Source organism: Plecotus auritus, assembly GCF_963455305.1.
Source record: "Plecotus auritus genome assembly, chromosome: X".
In the NCBI taxonomy this organism is placed as follows: Eukaryota; Metazoa; Chordata; class Mammalia; order Chiroptera; family Vespertilionidae; genus Plecotus; species Plecotus auritus.
Genome location: NC_137784.1, coordinates 978558 through 998311, shown reverse-complemented (window position 1 = coordinate 998311; position 19754 = coordinate 978558). Strand labels below are relative to the sequence as shown.

Sequence of the window (19754 nt, the reverse complement as noted above, 5' to 3'; positions counted from 1 at the left end):
TGAGCCACACCGGTGAGGGCACAGGAAGATATTTTTATTAAAAAAAATAACTCTTTATAGGGTACATTTGATTGCTTTTTGATTGACGCTCTCACTTATACACATGTTGGGTTTATTGTTAATATGGGAAATAAAGAGAAAATTGTTCTGTAACATTATCCCTCTGTGTTTAATAATAAAATTCAAGAAAAATAAAAAGAATGAAAAAAGAAAGAAGAAAGAGAAAGAAAGAAAGAAAGAAAGAAAGAAAGAAGAAAGAAAGAAAGAAAGAAAGAAAGAAGAAGAAAGAAAGAAAAAGGAAGGAAGAAAGGGAAAGAAGGAAGGAAGGAAGGAAGGAAGGAAGGAAGGAAGGAAGGAAGGAAGGAAGAGAAGAGAAGGAAGGAAGGAAGGAAGGAAGGAAGGAAGGAAGGAAGGAAGGAAGAGAAAGAAGGAAGGAAGGAAGGAAGAGAAAGAAGGAAGGAAGGAAGGAAGAGAAAGAAGGAAGGAAGGAAGGAAGGAAGAGAAAGAAAGAAAGAAAGAAAGAAAGAAAAGAAAGAAAGAAAGAAGAGAAAGAAGGAAGGAAGGAAGGAAGGAAGATAGGAAGAGAGGGAGGGAGGGAGGAAGAAAGGAAGGAAGGAAGGAAGGGAGAGAGAGAAGGAAGGAAGGAAGGAAGGAAGGAAGGAAGGAAGGAAGGGAAAGAAGGAAGGAAGGGAGGGAGGAAAAGAAGGAAGGAAGGAAGAGAAAGAAAGAAAGAAAGAAAGAAAGAAAGAAAGAAAGAAAGAAAGAAAGAAAGAAAGAAGGAAGGAAGACAGGAAGAGAGGAAGGGAGGGAGGAAGAAAGGAAGGAAGGAAGGAAGGGAGAGAGAGAGAAAGGAAGGAAGGAAGGAAGGAAGAGAAAGAAGGAAGGAAAGATGGAAGACAGGAAGGAAGAGAAAGAAGGAAGGAAGAGAGACAGGAAGAGAGACAGGAAGAGAGGGAGGGAGGAAGGAAGGAAGGAAGGAAGGAAGGAAGGAAGGAAGGAAGAAAGAAGAAAGAAAGAAAGAAAGAAAGAAAGAAAGAAAGAAAGAAAGAAAGAAAGAAAGAAAGAAAGAAAGAAGAAAAAGAAACTTTCGCTCTTCCACTCACCCGGCATCGTGCGAGGCTCCGTGCGCCCCGGTGGCACCGACGTGGAGCCGTGCGCCCGGGCGCGCTGCGTGGGGCGTGGGGCCTGCAGCCGGGCCTAGCGCCCGCGTCGTCTCCCAGCGACCCGCTCCGAGTCCCAGGCCTGCGGGGCACACGCGTGGCTGCAGCTCTCACCCATCGCCTGCTCCACGCTGCGTGTCACCTGCGCTCCGTGGTGCGACCTCCGTGACCCCTGCGCCCCACGCCCCCTCCTCCGCGCTCGGGGGTGGGGGGTGGGAATGGGGGGCAGCCTCCGTCTTCCGCCCGGGCTCCCCTCACCCCGTGTCCCTCTGCGCCCCGCCCCTTCGGTTCGCTCCAGGTGGCCTCGCCCCCCCACCCCAACCCGGCCCAGTGCCGGGCGCAGCGCCCTCCCCACCCCCGCCGCCGCCCGCCCGGTTACCTCTTTGAACTTCGATCCACCTCTGCGCCTCCCCTCGCCCCTCCTCCGCACGCGGGCAGCCCCTGCGCCCTCCTCCCCGGATCCCCAGCCGCGCGCAACCAGTGTCCACGCCCCCGCACCCCTAAGTCTCCAGTTACCTCCTGCGCGCGCGCGCGCGCCCGCTCTCGGGTCGCCTGGGTCTCTCCGATCCGTGCGTCCCTCCCCCAGCGCCTGGCGTGCGTTCCGCTGGCCCTGGGAGGCCCAGTGTCCAGGGCCCCGCGATTGGCCGCTGTCCGGAAGCCCGGTCCCGCCCCAAACCAACCCCGCGAGCGCGCGCGCGCGCGCAAGGGGTCTCCAAGCCTCGCAGCCCGCGCCCCTGGCGCCCCAGCCGGCGCGCGCCGCCTGCTGCCGGCCTGGGAGGGGCCCGCGATGCCTGACATTCCAAACCCAGGCCCCCGCCCCCCTCCCTGAGGCGCTGAATCCTGGCGTCCCGTCCGGGTTGGGTGTCTAAGTTGGGACATTTAACCTTTAACCAGCCAGCCCTGAAGCCAATGTTTGCGATGGATGAGGCCATCAGGGCGCATGGCCCGCTGCTGGCGCACTGTCTGCAGGGGAGTCCTGGCTGGAAAACCTCCCCACCTGGGACCTGGCAGAGATGGAGGGAGGGATCTTGTTGGAGGCAGGGTGGGCGAAGGAAAGCGTCTTGGGTGCAGGAATAGAGGAGTGAACGAACGCATGCGCCAATGGGCCCCCGGCTGGCGTGGCTCCGTGGTTGAGTGTGGACCTGTTCTATTGGTGAATGAATGAATGAGTGAATGCCTGTATGTATCAATGGGTTGGTGAATGAATGAATGAGTGAATGCATGCGTGCCTGGGTCAATGAGTGGGTGAATGAATGAATGAATGCCTGTATGGGTCAATGAGTTGGTGAATGAATGAATGCGTGAATGCCTGTATGGGTCAATGAGTTGGTGAATGAATGAATGAGTGAATGCCTGTATGGGTCAATGAGTTGGTGAATGAATGAATGAGTGAATGCCTGTATGGGTCAATGAGTTGGTGAATGAATGAATGCGTGAATGCCTGTATGGGTCAATGAGTTGGTGAATGAATGAATGCGTGAATGCCTGTATGGGTCAATGAGTTGGTGAATGAATGAATGAGTGAATGCCTGTATGGGTCAATGAGTTGGTGAATGAATGAATGCGTGAATGCCTGTATGGGTCAATGAGTTGGTGAATGAATGAATGCGTGAATGCCTGTATGGGTCAATGAGTTGGTGAATGAATGAATGAGTGAATGCCTGTATGGGTCAATGAGTTGGTGAATGAATGAATGCGTGAATGCCTGTATGGGTCAATGAGTTGGTGAATGAATGAATGAGTGAATGCCTGTATGGGTCAATGAGTTGGTGAATGAATGAATGAGTGAATGCCTGTATGGGTCAATGAGTTGGTGAATGAATGAATGCGTGAATGCCTGTATGGGTCAATAGGTCGCGGTTCTATTCCAGGTCAAGGGCCCCTGCCGGGGATTGGGGCCTTGATCCCCAGGGTGGGGCGCGCAGGAGGCAGCGGATCCATGATTCCCTCTCCTCATGGATGTTTCTCTCTCTCCCTCTCCGTTCCTCTCGGAAATCAATAAAAGGTTAAAACAGAAACAGCAGGAGTGGATGAGTGGGTGAATAAATGACTGAGTGAAAGCATGTGTGAGTCACTCATTCACCCACTCATTGACCCAGGCACGCATGCATTCACACATTCATTCATTCACCAACTCACTGACCCAAACATGCATTCACACATTCATTCATTCACCAACTCATTGACCCATACAGGCATTCACGCATTCATTCATTCACCAACTCATTGACCCATACAGGCATTCACGCATTCATTCGTTCACCAACTCATTGACCCATACAGGCATTCACGCATTCATTCATTCACCCACTCATTGACCCATTCAGGCATTCACTCATTCATTCATTCACCAACTCATTGACCCATACAGGCATTCACGCATTCATTCATTCACCAACTCATTGACCCATACAGGCATTCCCTCATTCATTCATTCACCAACTCATTGACCCATACAGGCATTAAGTCATTCATTCATTCACCAACTCATTGACCCATACAGGCATTCCCTCATTCATTCATTCACCAACTCATTGACCCATACAGGCATTTACACATTCATTCACTCACCAACTCATTGACCCATACAGGCATTCAGTCATTCATTCATTCACCAACTCATTGACCCATACAGGCAGTCACTCATTCATTCATTCACCAACTCATTGACCCATACAGGCATTCACTCATTCATTCATTCACCAACTCATTGACCCATACAGGCATTCACTCATTCATTCATTCACTCACGCTTGACCCATGCACTCTTGCGTCCACTCATTCATTTATTCATTCACTCATGCATTTATTCATTCAGACATTCATTTATTCATTCAACTCACTGACTCATGTAATGCCTTCACACAGGAGGAGGCAAAAGAGCAGGCAATTATGTTAGGAGCTCAGCCACCTCCGTGACCTACAATGAGGTACGTGTTCCAACATGTCATTGTCCTGCAGTCTGGTCCCATCTCAGCGGAAGGCGCCAACCGTCATTCCGGCTCGGCCAGACCCAAGACCTGGGCTACCTGCTCAGCAAACATCACCTGAGGGGGAGGGGGAGGGGGAGGGGGAGGGGGAGGGAGAATCCTGTCCCCACGGCACCCACCCAACTGGCCCAGCAGGTCCACCCCCTGTCGCTTCTAGACCATCCGGGCAAACACCCACATCGTGTATTTATTCAGTTATTTTTGATGTGTTTTTATTGATTTCAGAGAGCGGAAGGGAAGTGGGGGGAGAGAGAGAGAGAGAGAGAGAGAGAGAGAGAGAGAGAGAGAGAGAAACATCCACGATGAGAGAGAATCATGGATCAGCTGCCTCCTGCACGCCCCCTACTGGGGATCGAGCCCCCAACCCAGGCCTGTGCCCTTGACCGGGAATTGAACTGTGACCTCCTGGGTCATAGGTTGACGCTCAACCACTGAGCCAGACTGGCTGGGCCCAACATAGATTTTTTTAAATTAATTAGTTTATTTTGGGCCTAACATAGTTTTAAAAAGACAAACAAGGTCTTTGTATTATTTTTAAAAAATATTTTTATTGATTTCAGAGAGTGGAAGGGAGAGGGAGAGAGAGAGAGAGAAACATCCATGAGGAGAGAGAATCATGGATCGGCTGCCTCCTGCACGCCCCACACTGGGGATCGAGCCTGCAACCCAAGCATGTGCCCTTGACCGGGAATCGAACCCGGGACCCTTCAGTCCGCAGGCCGACGCTCTATCCACTGAGCCAAACCACAGGGCAAGGTCTTTGTGTTATTATGAAAGTAATTTTGACCAAACCCCCCTCCCCCCCCCCACCCACCCTGTGGATGTCTGAGTCTCAAGGACACCCCTCTAGGGTTCCACATCTGACACTTTGAGAACCAGTACAATTTAGGCTCCTGAAGGGAGAGATTTTATATTTTCTTTTATTTTGGTTTTGAAGATTAACATTAGAATATATGCCTTTAGCCCGGCCGGCTTGGCTCAGTGGTTGAGTGTCGACCTAGGAACCAGGAGGTCATGGTTCGATTCCTGGTCAAGGGCACATGCCCGGGTTGAGGGCTCGATTCCCAGTAGGGGCGTGCAGGAGGCAGCCGATCCATGATTCTCTCTCATCGTTGATGTTTCTGTCTCTCCTTCTCCTTCCTCTCTGAAATTAAAAAAAGAAAATATATATATACATATATATACTGTATATATACCTTTACCTATGGTGCCAAAATAATTTAAATGTAAAAATTTCATAAAACACCAACAAAAAGAACATGCAGCATAGAGATGTTTAAAGGGCTGAGAGAACATCAAGGGTGCTAAACCTCATTTGTAATGGGCGCAATGGGGTGTGGGTGTTGTCCATCATTCATCAAACGGGGTTATTTTTCTGGCTCGATGAGAAGAAGGTAGATGATGGTAGGATGAATGGATGGGTAGGTAGGTAGATGATAGATAGATAGATTGATAGATAGATGATAGATAGATAGATAGATAGATAGATAGATAGATAGATAGATAATAGATTGATATAGATAGATAGATGATAGGTAGATAGATAGATAGATAGATAGATAGATAGATAGATAGATAGATGATAGATAATAGATTGATAGATGATAAATAGATAGATGATAGATAGATAGATAGATAGATAGATAGATAGATAGATAGATGATAGATAGATACATAGGTAGATAGATGATAGAGATAGATGATAGGTAGGTAGATAGATGATAGAGATAGATGATAGATAGATAGATAGATAGATAGATAGATAGATAGATAGATGATAGATAGATAGATAGATGATAGATGCGTAATAGGTGAGTGGGAGGATGGATGGATGATGAGTGTATGAATGGGTAGATAGATATGGAGAGGATAGATGGATGGACAGGTGAATGGATAGATGATGGTTGGATGATGGGTGGATGAGTGGATGGATGGATGGACAGATGGATGGATGGATAAATGGATAGATGGATGGATGGATGGATGGATGGATGGATGGATGGATGGATGGGTAAATGGATGGATGGGTGGGTGGATGGATGGATGGATGGATGGATATGTGGAAGGATGAATGGATGGGAGGATGAGTAAATGACTAGATGGATGGAAAGATGGATGGATGGATGGATGGATGGATGGATGGATGGATGGATGAGTAAATGGATGGATGGATGGTTGGATGGATGGATAAATGAATGGGTGGGTGGATGGATGGATGGGTGGATGGAGCGGGAGGGAAATGAAAGAGAGAGAGAAAAAGAGAGAGAGAGAGAGAGAGAGAGAGAGAGAGAGAGAGAGAGAGAGAGAGAGAGAGAAGAGAGATGGGGGAATAAGAAGTGCCTCATGCTAGGCCCAGGTTTCTCACACTCAGCTCTCCTGACATCTGGAGCTGGGTGACCCTCGGATGTGGGGCGTCCCGTGCCCTACAGCGTATTGAGCAGCCAATCCCTGGTCTCCGCCCACCACACGCCAGGAGCCAGACCTCTCTCCCAGTTGTAACAACCGAAAATGGCTCCACTAATCACACTGGATTGAGAAACTGTCCTGTCGCAAGAGAGAGCCTGAGTGGGAGCCAGCTTGGGGCTGGAGCAAGGAGAACCCCCTGCCAGGCCCACCCAAAAGAGATGGGAGCGAGCAGTCCACCTTCCACGATTGCCTGCAGCATCTTCGAGGTTTGTCTCTGGGGGAAGTCTGCGTGGAACCATCAGAGATGAAATCCAGTGAACGCAATCGGGCCTGCACCCTCGCGATGTATGGCGTCTCTCCCTCCCTCGAGCTGTTCCCGAGCTGGTTAGCCGGGCACAGGGCCACCCTGACCTCCCTCTGGGCAGTGCCCTCTCTACCACTTGGCCGCACAGCTCTCTCCACACGCTGAGCTAGAGAAACCTCTGGGGTCCTTTGTGCCCATCACTAGGAGCAAAAGTCAGGTCAGGCCGGGCACATCCTGGGACGTGCTTCTCCAGAGAGCAGACGTCTTTGCTGGGTGACCAGCGGCATCCCTGGTCTCCATCCACCAGATGGATGGATGAATGGGTGGATGGATGGATGGACGAGTGGATGGGTGGGTGGACGGACAGATGGATGGACAGACAGATGGACGGACGGACAGATGGATGGATGAGTGGATGGATGGATGGATGGATGGATGGATGGATGGATGGATGGATAGATGGATGGAGAGAAGGAGAGATGAATGGATGGACAGATAGAAGGATGGATAGGTGGATGGATGAATGTATGGAAGGATGAGTGGATGGATGGATGGATGGATGGATGGATGGATGGATAGGAGAGAGGGAAGGAGGGAGGGGAGAAGGGATGGAGGTATGAGTGGATGGATGAATGGATGGATAGGTAAATGGGTGGATGGATAGGTGGATAGATGGATGGATGGATGGATGGATGGATGGATGGATGGATGGATGGATGGTTATGTGGAAGGATGAATGGATGGGAGGATGAGTGAACAGATGAATGGAAAGATGGATGGATGGATGGATGGATGGATGGATGGATGGATGGATGGATGGATGGATAGGTGGATGCATTGATGGATGGATGGATGGATGGATGGATGGATGGATGGATGGATAGGTGGATGCATTGATGGATGGATGGATGGATGGATGGATGGATGGATGGATGGATAGGTGGATGCATTGATGATGGATGGATGGATGGATGGATGGATGGATGGATGGATAGGTGGATGCATTGATGATGGATGGATGGATGGATGGATGGATGGATGGAAGGATGGATGAGTAGACAGACTAACAGACAAAGTCCCTCACGCTAAGACAGAAATTCCTGCCCTCAGCAATACTGACATCTGAGGCTGGATGACTCTCTCTGTGATGTGAGATATGCGATTCTGTTTAAGACATCTCATCGGGATCATCTCATGGGATTCCTGTGTGTGTGTGTGTGTGTGTGTGTGTGTGTGTGTGTGTGTGTGTTTAATATAAATTATTTTATGAAAGAAACATCAGACATTTCCCCACGCAAACCCTAAGCACTAAACTAAATGGCAAAAGCTGTCTTAATGTACCATGTTCATCCATCCTATTATGGTTGTCTTTCATTATCAACATACAGAGATCTGTAACAATTTTTTGCCGTATTTTTAAATTTTTATTGAGTTTATTGGGGTGATGTTGGGTTGATAAAATTACACAGGTTTCAAGTGTACAATTCTATGATACATCATCTGTATATGGCATTGTGTATCCACCACCCCAAGTCAAGCCCCCTTCCCTCACCATTTATCGCCCGCGCCCCGCCCCCCCATTTACCATTTTCTACCGCGATCATTAGCTTTAAGTTCTTTTTTTCAAATAGATTTTGCTTCCAACTCTCTCTCTTTGTAGACGTAGCCCCCGATCCGTAATGGAAGTCTGCACATTTGGCATTTTTATGGGGTTCTCCGTATAAGTTCCAGATCGCCAGGAATGTGTCCATTGTTTGGTTCACACACTCACGGCCAAGTCTACAAAGTCCTATAACACATTCATCGTCATTGAGTCAAACGACACCCATATGCCCCCATCGCCCCTTTCCTCTCGCCGAAAGCATCCCTAAAATACAAGCAAATACCTATTACGTTTCTTTTGATGTTGGAAGACGTAAGATTTTTCTACTCCAGTACAAGGGAAAAGCATACATGAAGAAAGCCGTACGTCACGTTAAGCTCTGGTACCTACAGCGTATCAAACGCCAAGAGCAACACGAAAAGTGTGAGCACCTGAGAAAAATCGCTATTTCTGTCCTGTTGTCATTCCCCAAAAAGAGATTGAGCCTGACCCAGTGTGGCTCAGTGGCTGAGCACCAACCCATGAACCAAGAGGTTGTTGGTTCGATTCCCGTCGCAGGCCCAATCCCCAGTAGGGGGTGTGCAGGAGGCAGGCCATCTATAATTCTCTCTCATCATGGATGTTTCTATTTCTCTCTTCCTTCCCTTCCTCTCTCTTCTAAAAATCAATAAAAACATGTTTTTAAAAAGAAATTGAAAGCATAAGATTTCACAGGATGGATGGATGGATGGATGGATGGATGGATGGATGGATGGATGAATGTATGGGAGGGAGGGAGGGAAGAAGGAGGGAAGGAGGGAGAGATGGATGAGTGGATGGATAGAAGGATGGATAGGTGGATGATGAATGTATGGAAGGATGGATGGATGGATGGATGAATGGATGGACAGATAGAAGGATAGATAGGTGGATGCTGAATGTATACAAGGATGAGTGGATGGATGAATGGATGGATAGATGGATGGATGGATGGATGGATGGATGGATGGATGGATAGGTGGGTGGATGGGTGGGTGGGTGGATGGGTGGGTGGATGGATGGATGGATAGGTGGGTAGATGGGTGGGTGGGTGGATGGGTGGGTGGGTGGATGGAAGGACAGATAGAAGGATGTATAGGTGGATGATGAATGTATGGAAGGATGGATGGATGGATGAGTGGATGGATGAGTAGATGGATGAGTGGATGGATGGATGGGTGGGTGGGTGGATAGGTGGGTGGATGGGTGGGTGGGTGGATGGGAGGACAGATAGAAGGATGGATAGGTGGATGATGAATGTATGGAAGGATGGATGATGGATGGATGGATGGATGAGTGGATGGATGAGTGGATAGATGAATGGATGGACAGATAGAAGGATGGATAGGTGGATGATGAATGTATGAAGGATGGATCAATGGATGAGTAGATGGATGGATAGGTATCCCTGCCCCGATTCGCCAAGATTGCTTTCACAGGAGACACTTTGCCCTTAGAATCCTCCCCCCAATCCAGGTTATCTTTCCACAGGTTGATCCAAATTCTGTATGTCAGGCATCGGTGATGGGTCTCCACCCTCCGTGTCACCCGTCACTCATTCCCAGGTCACCTTCAACGCATTTCCACTCACATAACCAAAGAACGGAGCATCGGTCTACTCCCCACAATGGATGGTTGGAGACGCCGAAAGCATCATTCTCCGTCTCCCAGGAGCCAGTCCCTGCCCCAACCAAGACCCTGGGCCATTTGGCCGACATTCCGTCTTTTGTGAAAAAGCACAGAGTGTGGAAACGTCGCGAGCCAAGTGCCCATCGGTAGACGAATGGATCAAAACACAAGACTGCGGCCCATCGACACCGTGGAATACTACGCAGCCGTGAAAAAGGAGGGTCTCTCCCCGGTTGAGACAGCATGGAGGGCCCTGGAAAGCATGATGCTGAGGGAAATAAGCCGGTCGGAGAAAGACACGTCTCCCATGACCTCACTCTTAGGTGGAATCGAATGAACCAAATAAACTGATGAACAAAATAGATCCAGAGACATAGAAGCATCGAACAGACCATTAAACCTCAGAGGGAAGGCGGGGGAGGGTGGGTGGGTGGCAAGAGATCAACCAAAGTCCTTGTATGCATCGATGCATCACCCATGGATACAGGCAATGGGGGGGGGGGATGGGAGGAAGAGAACATATATAATACTTTCAACAATAAAGATTAAAAAAAACAAAAAAAAAGAGTCGGGTGGAATCGCTGCCCAAGGAGGTAGTGATACAGTTCAGAACCGAGTGGAGAAATCTCTGGGTCCGAATGAATGATTCCACAGACAAAATCAAGTCAACTTGGGCCCCCCACCCCCCGACCACCGTGTCCAACTGACTAACTTATCTATAGACACAGGGCCCGTCCAATGAATGGGGGGGGTTGCTTAGTGAGACAGCCCCTCCAGGTCCAACAGGAGAGAAAACACTTTGGGGTGAGGGGAAAGGTGAATGACACCAAGAACGAGATCGAGATCCCACAGCAGCGATGGACTAGGGTGGTTGTCCGGCGTGAGGTTTTCTCGTGGAGGGCCTTCAGACGCGTTCGGGTTCTGTAAGGGAAGGTGGCCGTGAAGACGTCACCGCTGAGAAAGAAAAACCCTACAGACAGGCTGGGGTGGCTCAGTGGTTGAGCTTCGACCTGTGAACCAGGAGGTCATGGTTCGATTTCCCGGTCAAGGGCACATGCCCGGGTTGCAGGCTCCATCCCCAGTGGGGGGCGTGCAGGAGGCAGCCAGTCCATGATTCTCTCCTCATGGATGTTTCTCTCTCTCCCTCCCTCTCTCTTCCTCTCTGAAATCAATAAAGACATATTTTTTTAAAAGGAAAAGGAAAATGCTACACATTGGTGTTAAAGCATTATTATTATTACTAGAGGCTCAGTGCATGAAATTCATGCACTCAGGGGCGGGGGGGGGGGGTCCCTCAGCCTGGATTGCAAGAGGGCACAGGCCAGGCTGAGAGACCACATTGGTGCACAATTGGGGCCAGGTAGGGACACGGGAGGTTGGTCAGCCGGGGAGGGACCGTGGGAGGGTTCCAGGGCATGTCCGGCCTGTCTCGCTCAGTCCCGATCAGCCGGACCCCAGCAGCAAGCTAACCTACCAGTCAGAGCATCTGCCCCCTGGTGGTCAGTGTATATCATAGTGACTGGTCGACTGGTCGATTGTCTGCCCCCTGGTGGTCAGTGCATGCCATAGCAACTGGTCAACCAGTTGACTGTCTGCCTCCTGGTGGTCAGTGCACGTCATAGCAAGCGGTCGAGCGGCCTTAGCATATCATTAGCATATTACGCTTTGATTGGTTGAATGGACAACTGGACACGTAGCATATTAGGCTTTTATTATATAGGATTTTTATGGTTTGCTTTTTGTGAATCGTTTTTGAACATCTTAAATGACTTGAGTAACTCTCTACATGTCTTTCGTTAAAACTAGCCCAGCCGGTGTGGCTCAGCGGTTGAGCGTCAAACTATGAACCCGCAGGTCACAGTTCAATTCCCGGTCAGAGCACATGTGAGCTCGATCCCCAGTAGGGGGGCGAGCAGGAGGCAGCTGGTCTATGATTCTGTCTCATCATGGATGCTTCTCTCTCTGTCTCTCTCCCCCTTCCTTGCCGGAAGCCAATTCCAGCATGTCATACATGCAAGAGTTTCATCCAAAGGTTGATGGAACTGGGGGACTCAACAAAGGCCGAGTCACATATGTTATCGCCTGCTGGAATGGCTACAGGCATTTCCCCCCCAAACCTGAAAAGGATGCATTAAATTGTTTGTTTGCTGCCAGACAGCTCAGGGCATCTTAATCTACACGTTATTGCCTCCTGCTGGCCAAACACCTGAACAGCCGAAGGCTATTCCCCAATCTGACAATGGATTCTGTACCTAACCTTACCCTTTGAAGTGTATCATCGCCACCTTGCCTTAGGACAAATTGTGTTAATAAAAAGCAAGGGACCCTGAGACAAGGGGAACTTGGTTTGTTCAGCCAGGCTCCTTGGACCACCAATGCCTTTCAAAATTATCTTTCGTCTCTGGACTCTTATTTAATCTATGCACAGCCCTTTCTCCAGATTGCTGAACCCTTCTAGATGCCAGATCAAGACCCACCGGCGTTAAATGGGTTTGATTCTCAGTCAAGGGCATGTTAGCTGGGATCCGGGTTCGATCCCTGGCCCGAGTCAGGTGCATGCAGGAGACAAGAAGTCCATGTGCCTGTCTCACATCAATGTTTCTCGCTCTCTCTCTCTCTCTCTCTCCTGCCTCCACCCTCCATTCCACTCTCTCGAAAAACCAATGGAAGAAAAACAAACCAAAAACGAATGATCCCTTCATTAGGAAAGAAGGTCTCTATTGGACTTGCCCAGAAATAACGTTGTTCGTGGAAGACGCCGGAAAGTATTTATGTATCCTATCTGATAAAAGAGTGATATGCAGATTGACCGTCACTCCAGCACACAAGGTGGCTGCCCCCATGGGGTCAAAGATGGCTGCCCCCATGTGGACACAAGATGGCCACCACAAGATGGCCAGCAGGGGAGGGCAGTTGGGAGGGACCAGGCCTGCAAGGGAGGGCAGTTGGGGGCGATCAAGCCTGCAGGGGAGGGCAGTTAGGGGTGACCAGGCCAGCAGAGGAGGGAAGTTGGGGATGACCGGGCCTGCAGGGAAGGGCAATTGGGGGGGGGACCAGGCCAGCAGGGGAGGGCAGTTGGGAGGGACCAGGCCTGCAGGGGAGGGCAATTAGGGGTGACCAGGACTGCAAGGGAGGGCAGTTAGGGGGGACCAGGCCTGCAAGGGAGGGCAGTTGGGGGCGATCAAGCCTGCAGGGGAGGGCAGTTAGGGATGACCAGGCCTGCCAGGGAGGGCAGTTAGGGATGACCAGGCCTGCAGGGGAGGGCAAATATGTAGGTAGGCCTCTACATATTTAATCATACGAATTCATCATCCACTTATCCATCCTTCTATCTGTCCATCCATTCATCGATCCACTCATCCATCCATTTATTCATCCATACATTCATCATCCACCTATCCATCCTTCTATCTGTCCACTCATCCATCCATCCACTCATCCATCCATCCATTCATCAGGCTGGCAGGGGAGCAGTTAGGCATCAATCAGGCTGGCAGGGGGGAAGGCAGTTAGGGGTGACCAGGCCTGCAGGGAGGGCAGTTGGGAGGGACCAGGCCTGCAGGGGAGGGCAGTTAGGGGCAATCAGGCTGGCAGGGTAGCAGTTAGGCATCAATCAGGCTGGCAGGGGAGGGCAGTTGGGAGGGACCAGGCCTGCAGGGGAGGGCAGTTAGGGGTGATTACGCCAGCAGGGGAGGGCAGTTAGGGGTGACCAGGCCTGCAGGGGAGGGCAGTTAGGGGCAATTGGGCCGGCAGGGGAGGGCAGTTAGGCATCCATCAGGCTGGCAGGGGCGTGGTTAGGGGGTGATCAGGCTGGCAGGCGGAAGCGGTTAGGGGCGATCAGGAAGGCAGGCAGGCAGGTGAGCGGTTGGGAGCCAGCAGTCCTGGATTGTGAGCGGGACATCCCCCGAGGGGTCCCAGATTGGAGAGGGTGCAGGCTGGGCTGAGGGACACACACACACGTGCACGAATTTCATGCACGGGGCCTCTAGTTTTCTATAAATAGAAGAAAAGAAAAAAAAAAACGTGTGGAACTCACCACTCGATCGAAAGCAACTTCTCCTCCGGTTGCGTTGGAAGTAGCCGACCGCGGCCCCCACCAGCGTCACCACCACGACGGACACGATGGGAGACACGATCTTCGCCACCGTGTTGTCTGCAGGGGCGAAGGAAAAGCGAGATCCTCTGAGGGGGGGGGGGGAGCGTGGCCAGCAGGAAGGGCCTGCAGGGAGGGCAGTTGGGAGGGACCCGGCTTAGCTCACCGTCACCCCCCACCCGGGAACTAAATGGGTGGTACCACTGGCCTCCCTTCTGACCCTTAGATCCTTCCATAAATCCCACCTGTCCATCCGCTCATCGGATAAATGGCTGTGTCTCAAGCTACCGTGTATGGGGGATGCTTGTTAAGCAGCAGAACGAACCGATACACTTTTTTGATTCATTTTCTCAGCGGTCGCTCTGAGAAAAACCTCACACGAGACAACGGGTACACCTTTTTCATTCATTCTTTTTTTAAAATATATATATATATATATTTCATTGATTTCTTTTGAGAGAGAGGGGAAGGGAGGGAAAGATAGAGAGAGAGAGACATCCATGATGAGAGAGAGTCATGGATCAGCTGCCTCCTGCATGCCCCCCCTACTGGGATGGAGCCCACAACCCAGGCATGTGCCCTCGACCGGGAATCGAACCCTGACCTCCTGGTTCCTAGGTCGACGCTCAACCACGGAGCCGCACGAGGCGGGCTAATGAATGCTTTACGAATTATTGATAAAGTTAATTATTTGCAAGATATGAAGAGGGGCAGGGCCTATTCCATCGAGCTTCTGGGTACTGTGGACGTTCCCATCCGCGCATCCGATAAATGGTTGCGTTTCAGCCTACTGATTGTCAGGATGCTTTGTTACAAAGCAGAACGGACCGATACACTTTTTTCATAAATTTTCTCAGCGGTCGCTCTGAGAAAAACCTCACACGAGACAACGGATACACCTTTGTCATTCATTCTTTTTTAAAAATATATATATTTTATTAATTTTTTTTTAAGAGAGAGAGAGAGGAAGGGAGAGGGAGAGAGAGAGAGACACATCCATGAGGAGAGAGAATCATGGGTCGGCTGCCCCCTGCACGCCCCCCTACTGGGGATGGAGCCCACAACCCGGGCCTGTGCCCTGGACCGGGAATCGAACCCGTGACCTCCTGGTTCATAGTTCAAGGCTCAACCCCTGAGCCACGTGGGTCAGGGTGAGAAGAATCCTAACCCTTTTGAGGGAAGAGAGGGTCGTCTGTAGAATACCGAACTCCTACACAGCAACTAAGCCCTTTTAACCCCTGTCCCCAGATGGTCGGGAATAAGAGATCAATATTTGTGTGGGATTTTTTTTTGTTTGTTTTATTGTTTTTAAAATAGATTTTTATTGATTTCAGAGAAGGAGAGAGAGAGAGAGAGAGAGAGAGAGAGAGAGAGAGAAACATCCATGATGAAAGAGAATCATGGATCAGCTGCCTCCTGCACGCCCCCTCCTGGGATCGAACCCACAACCCACGTATATGTCCTGGCAGGGAATCGAACCCTGACCTCCTACTTACAGGGGTCCTCACACTTTTTAAACAGGGGGCCAGTTCCCTGTCCCTCAGACCGTGGGAGGGCCGGACTATAGTTTAAAAAAAAAACTATGAACAAATTCCTATGCGCACGGCGGGCCCGGGACGCGTCGGCTGCTAAGCAGGACGGGCAGCGGCCCCCGGCGGGCCGGATCCATGTCCTCGGCGGGCCGCCTGTGGCCCGCGGGCCGTCGTTTGAGGACGCCTGTCTAGTACATAGGTCGATGGTCCACCACTGAGCCACGCTGACTGGGCTCATTCATTCTTTACAAAATATTGATAACAGTTAATTATTGGCCGGCTATGAAGAGAGGTGGGTTCTTTGCCATCAAGCCTGTGTGTAGTGTAGACATGGCCCATCGGCTCACCTGGGCAGTGATCGGACAATGGGTTGTGCTTGGAACTTTTGTTACACAGCAGAGCTAACTAATACACCTTTCTAATGCTTTTTTTTTTTAAAAAATATATTTTTTATTGATGTCAGAGAGGAAAGAAGACGGAGAGAGAGAGAGAGAGAGAGAAACATCCATGAGGAGAGAGAATCATGGATCAGCTGCCTCCTGCACACCCCCTACTGAAGATCGAACCCACAACCAGGGCATGTGCCCTTGACCGGGAATCGAACCCAGGACCCTTCAATCCAAAGGTCGACGCTTTATCCGCTGATCCAAACGGTCTAGGCCAGGGGTCGGCAAACTCATCCGTCCACAGAGCCAAATACCAACAGGACAACGATTGACATTTCTTTGGAGAGCCACATTTTTTAAACTTAAACTTCTTCGAACGCCACTTCTTCAACATAGACGCGCCCAGGCCGTGGCATTTTGTGGAAGAGCCACACTCCAGGGGCCAAAGAGCCGCAGGTGGCTCGCGTAGCCGCCGTTTGCCGGCCACGGGTCTAGGGCTTTTTAAAAAGTAATTCTTTTCAAAATATTAATAACTAGAGGCCCGGTGCACGCATTTGTGCACCAGGAGGGTTCCTCGGCCTGGCCTGCGGGATCGGGCCGAAACCAGCTCTTGGAAACCCTCTGAGGGGTCCCAGATGGTGAGAGGGCGCAGGCCAGGCTGAGGGACCCCACCGGTGAACAGTCGGGGCCAGGGAGGGACCGTGGGATGGCTGCAGGGTGTGTCCGGCCCGTCTCGCTCAGTCCCGATCTGCCGGACCCCAGCAGCAAGCTAACCTACCGGTCAGAGCGTCTGCCCCCTGGTGGTCAGTGCATGTTATAGCGACTGGTCAACTAGTCGACTGTCTGCCCCCTGGTGGTCAGTGCACGTCATAGCGACTGGTCGACCGGTCGACTGTCTGCCCCCTGGTGGTCAGCGTACGTCATAGCGAGCAGTTGAGCGGCCTTAGCATATCATTAGCATATTATGCTCTGATTGGTCCAATGGCCGACCAGATGACTGGACCCTTAGAACATTAGGCTTTTATTATATAGGATTAGCTCACCATCACCTCCAGTCTGGGGACTAAATGGGTCTTATAACCAGTCTCCCGGACTTTTGGGTGGCTCCATGTACTTAATTCTTTTTATTTTTTTATTTTTTTAATTTATTTTAATTTATTTTTTTTTTTTGGCTGGGGGCCCATCCGGGATTTGAACCCGACTTAATTCTTTTTTTTTTTAAATATATTTTATTGATATTTTACAGAGAGGAAGGGAGAGGGAGAGAGAGCTAGAAACATCGAGGAGAGAGAAACATCCATCAGCTGCCTCCTGCACACCTCCCACTGGGGATGTGCCCACCACCAAGGTCCATGCCCTTGACCGGAATCGAACCCGGGACCCTTCCGTCCGCAGGCCGACGCTCTATCCACTGAGCCACACCGGTTTCGGCCCGACTTAATTCTTCATAAAATATTAATAGTGGCGGACTCTTTTCCACCTGGCCAGTTATCTCAAACTGGTTGTGTTTTAAGCCACTATGTTGTGAGGTCTTCTGTTACACAGCAAAGCTAACTGATACATGTCTTTAATTGGTTCTTTTTCCTAAATATATTTTTATTGACTTCAGAGAGGAAGGGAGAGGGAGAGAAAGACGAAAACATCCATGTGGGTTGCAGGCTCGATCCCCAGTAGGGGGCGTGCAGGAGGCAGCTGACCTGTGATTCTCTCTCATCCTTGCGGTTTCTGTCTCTCTCTCTCCATCTCCCTTCCTCTCTGAAATCAATAAAAAGTTATTTTTTTAAAAAAAGAAATTCATGCCCTAACTGGTTTGGCTCAGTGGATAGAGCGTCGGCCTACGGACTCAAGGGTCCCGGGTTCGATTCCGGTCAAGGGCATGTACCTTGGTTGCGGGCACATCCCCAGTAGGAGGTGTGCAAGAGGCAGCTGATCGATGTTTCTCTCTCATCGATGTTTCTAACTCTCTATCCCTCCTCCTTCCTCTCTGTAAAAAATCAATAAAATATATATATTTTAAAAACTATGATTAAAATCTTATAAAAAAGAAATTCATAAAGAAAAAAGAAAAGAAATTCAGGAAGAGCCCTCATGAACGTCTGGGTTGGAACAAAAATGTAAACTCACACTGGCCCTTCCCACATGGGCCCGGCCAGTGTGGCTCAGTGGTTGAGCGTCGACCTATGAACCAGGAGGTCAGGGTGCGATTCCCGGTCGGGGCCCATATCAAAGTTGTGGGCACGATCCCCAGTGTGGGGCGTGCAGAAGACAGCCGATCCACGATTCTCTCTCATCTTTGAGGTTTCTCTCACTCTCTCCTGTCTCCCTTCCTCTCGGAAATCAATAAAAATATCCTCTATCATAAAAGCCTCATAGGCTAAGTGTCTGTTCGTCCGGTCGGCCCTTTAACCAATCACAGCGTAATATGCTAATGATATGCTAAGGCTGCTCAACTGCTCGCTATGACGTGTACTGACCACCAGGGGGCAGGCAGTCGACCAGTTGCTATGAGGTGCACTGACCACCAGGGGGCAGAGAGTCGACCAGTCGCTATGACGTGCACTGACCACCAGGGGGCAGACAGTCGACAGGTCGCTACGACGTGCACTGACCACCAGGGGGCAGAGAGTCGACAGGTCGCTATGACGTGCACTGACCACCAGGGGGCAGACAGTCGACCGGTCGCTACGACGTGCACTGACCACCAGGGGGCAGACAGTCGACCAGTCGCTATGACGTGCACTGACCACCAGGGGGCAGACAGTCGACCAGTCGCTATGACGTGCACTGACCACCAGGGGGCAGACAGTCGACCAGTCGCTATGACGTGCACTGACCACCAGGGGGCAGACAGTCGACCAGTCGCTATGACGTGCACTGACCACCAGGGGGCAGAGAGTCGACCGCTCGCTATGACGTGCACTGACCACCAGGGGGCAGACAGTCGACCGGTCGCTATGACGTGCACTGACCACCAGGGGGCAGACAGTCGACCGGTCGCTATGTCGTGCACTGACCACCAGGGGGCAGAGAGTTGACCGGTCGCTATGACGTGCACTGACCACCAGGGGGCAGTCGACAGGTCGCTATGACGTGCACTGACCACCAGGGGGCAGACAGTCGACCGGTCGCTATGTCGTGCACTGACCACCAGGGGCCAGAGAGTCGACCAGTCGCTATGATGTGCACTGACCACCAGGGGGCAGAGAGTCGACCACTCGCTATGACGTGCACTGACCACCAGGGGGCAGAGAGTCGACCAGTCGCTATGATGTGCACTGACCACCAGGGGGCAGATAGTCGACCAGTCGCTATGATGTGCACTGACCACCAGGGGGCAGAGAGTCGACAGGTCGCTATGACGTGCACTGACCACCAGGGGGCAGACAGTCGACTGGTCGCTCTGACGTGCACCGACCACCAGGGGGCAGGCACTCTGACCGGTAGGTTAGCTTGCTGCTGGGGTCCGGCCGATCAGGACTGAACGAGTCTGGCTGGACACGCCCTGGAGCCCTCCCGTGGTCCCTTCATGGCTGGCCAACCTCCCACGTCCCTCCCCAGCCCCGATCGTGCACCAGAGGGGCCCCTCGGCCTGGCCTGCACCCTCTCACATTCGGCCTGACAGCCGATGACACA

The 19754-nt window shown here is 50.9% G+C and overlaps 2 protein-coding genes across 2 annotated transcripts in view; both read right to left on the bottom strand.

The window, feature by feature from the left end:
* GYG2 (glycogenin 2) overlaps positions 1 to 1300 on the bottom strand; it is a gene marked incomplete at its 3' end in the record, with an annotated part of 31952 nt that extends 30652 nt beyond the window's left edge. The window contains exon 1 of the mRNA XM_080653565.1: positions 1104 to 1300. Coding sequence (XP_080509691.1) covers positions 1104 to 1110 — 7 coding nt within the window. The 5' untranslated portion in view covers positions 1111 to 1300. The remainder of the gene's footprint in view (positions 1 to 1103) is intronic.
* Positions 1301 to 10487: 9187 nt separating this feature from the next.
* Positions 10488 to 19754, bottom strand: part of XG (Xg glycoprotein (Xg blood group)) — a 47046-nt gene continuing 37779 nt past the window's right edge. Inside the window, exons 11-12 of the mRNA XM_080652505.1 lie at positions 14147 to 14263; positions 10488 to 11031 (exon numbers count right to left, since the gene is read on the bottom strand). Of these exons, the coding sequence (XP_080508631.1) occupies positions 11015 to 11031; positions 14147 to 14263 (134 nt within the window). The 3' untranslated portion in view covers positions 10488 to 11014. The remainder of the gene's footprint in view (positions 11032 to 14146; positions 14264 to 19754) is intronic.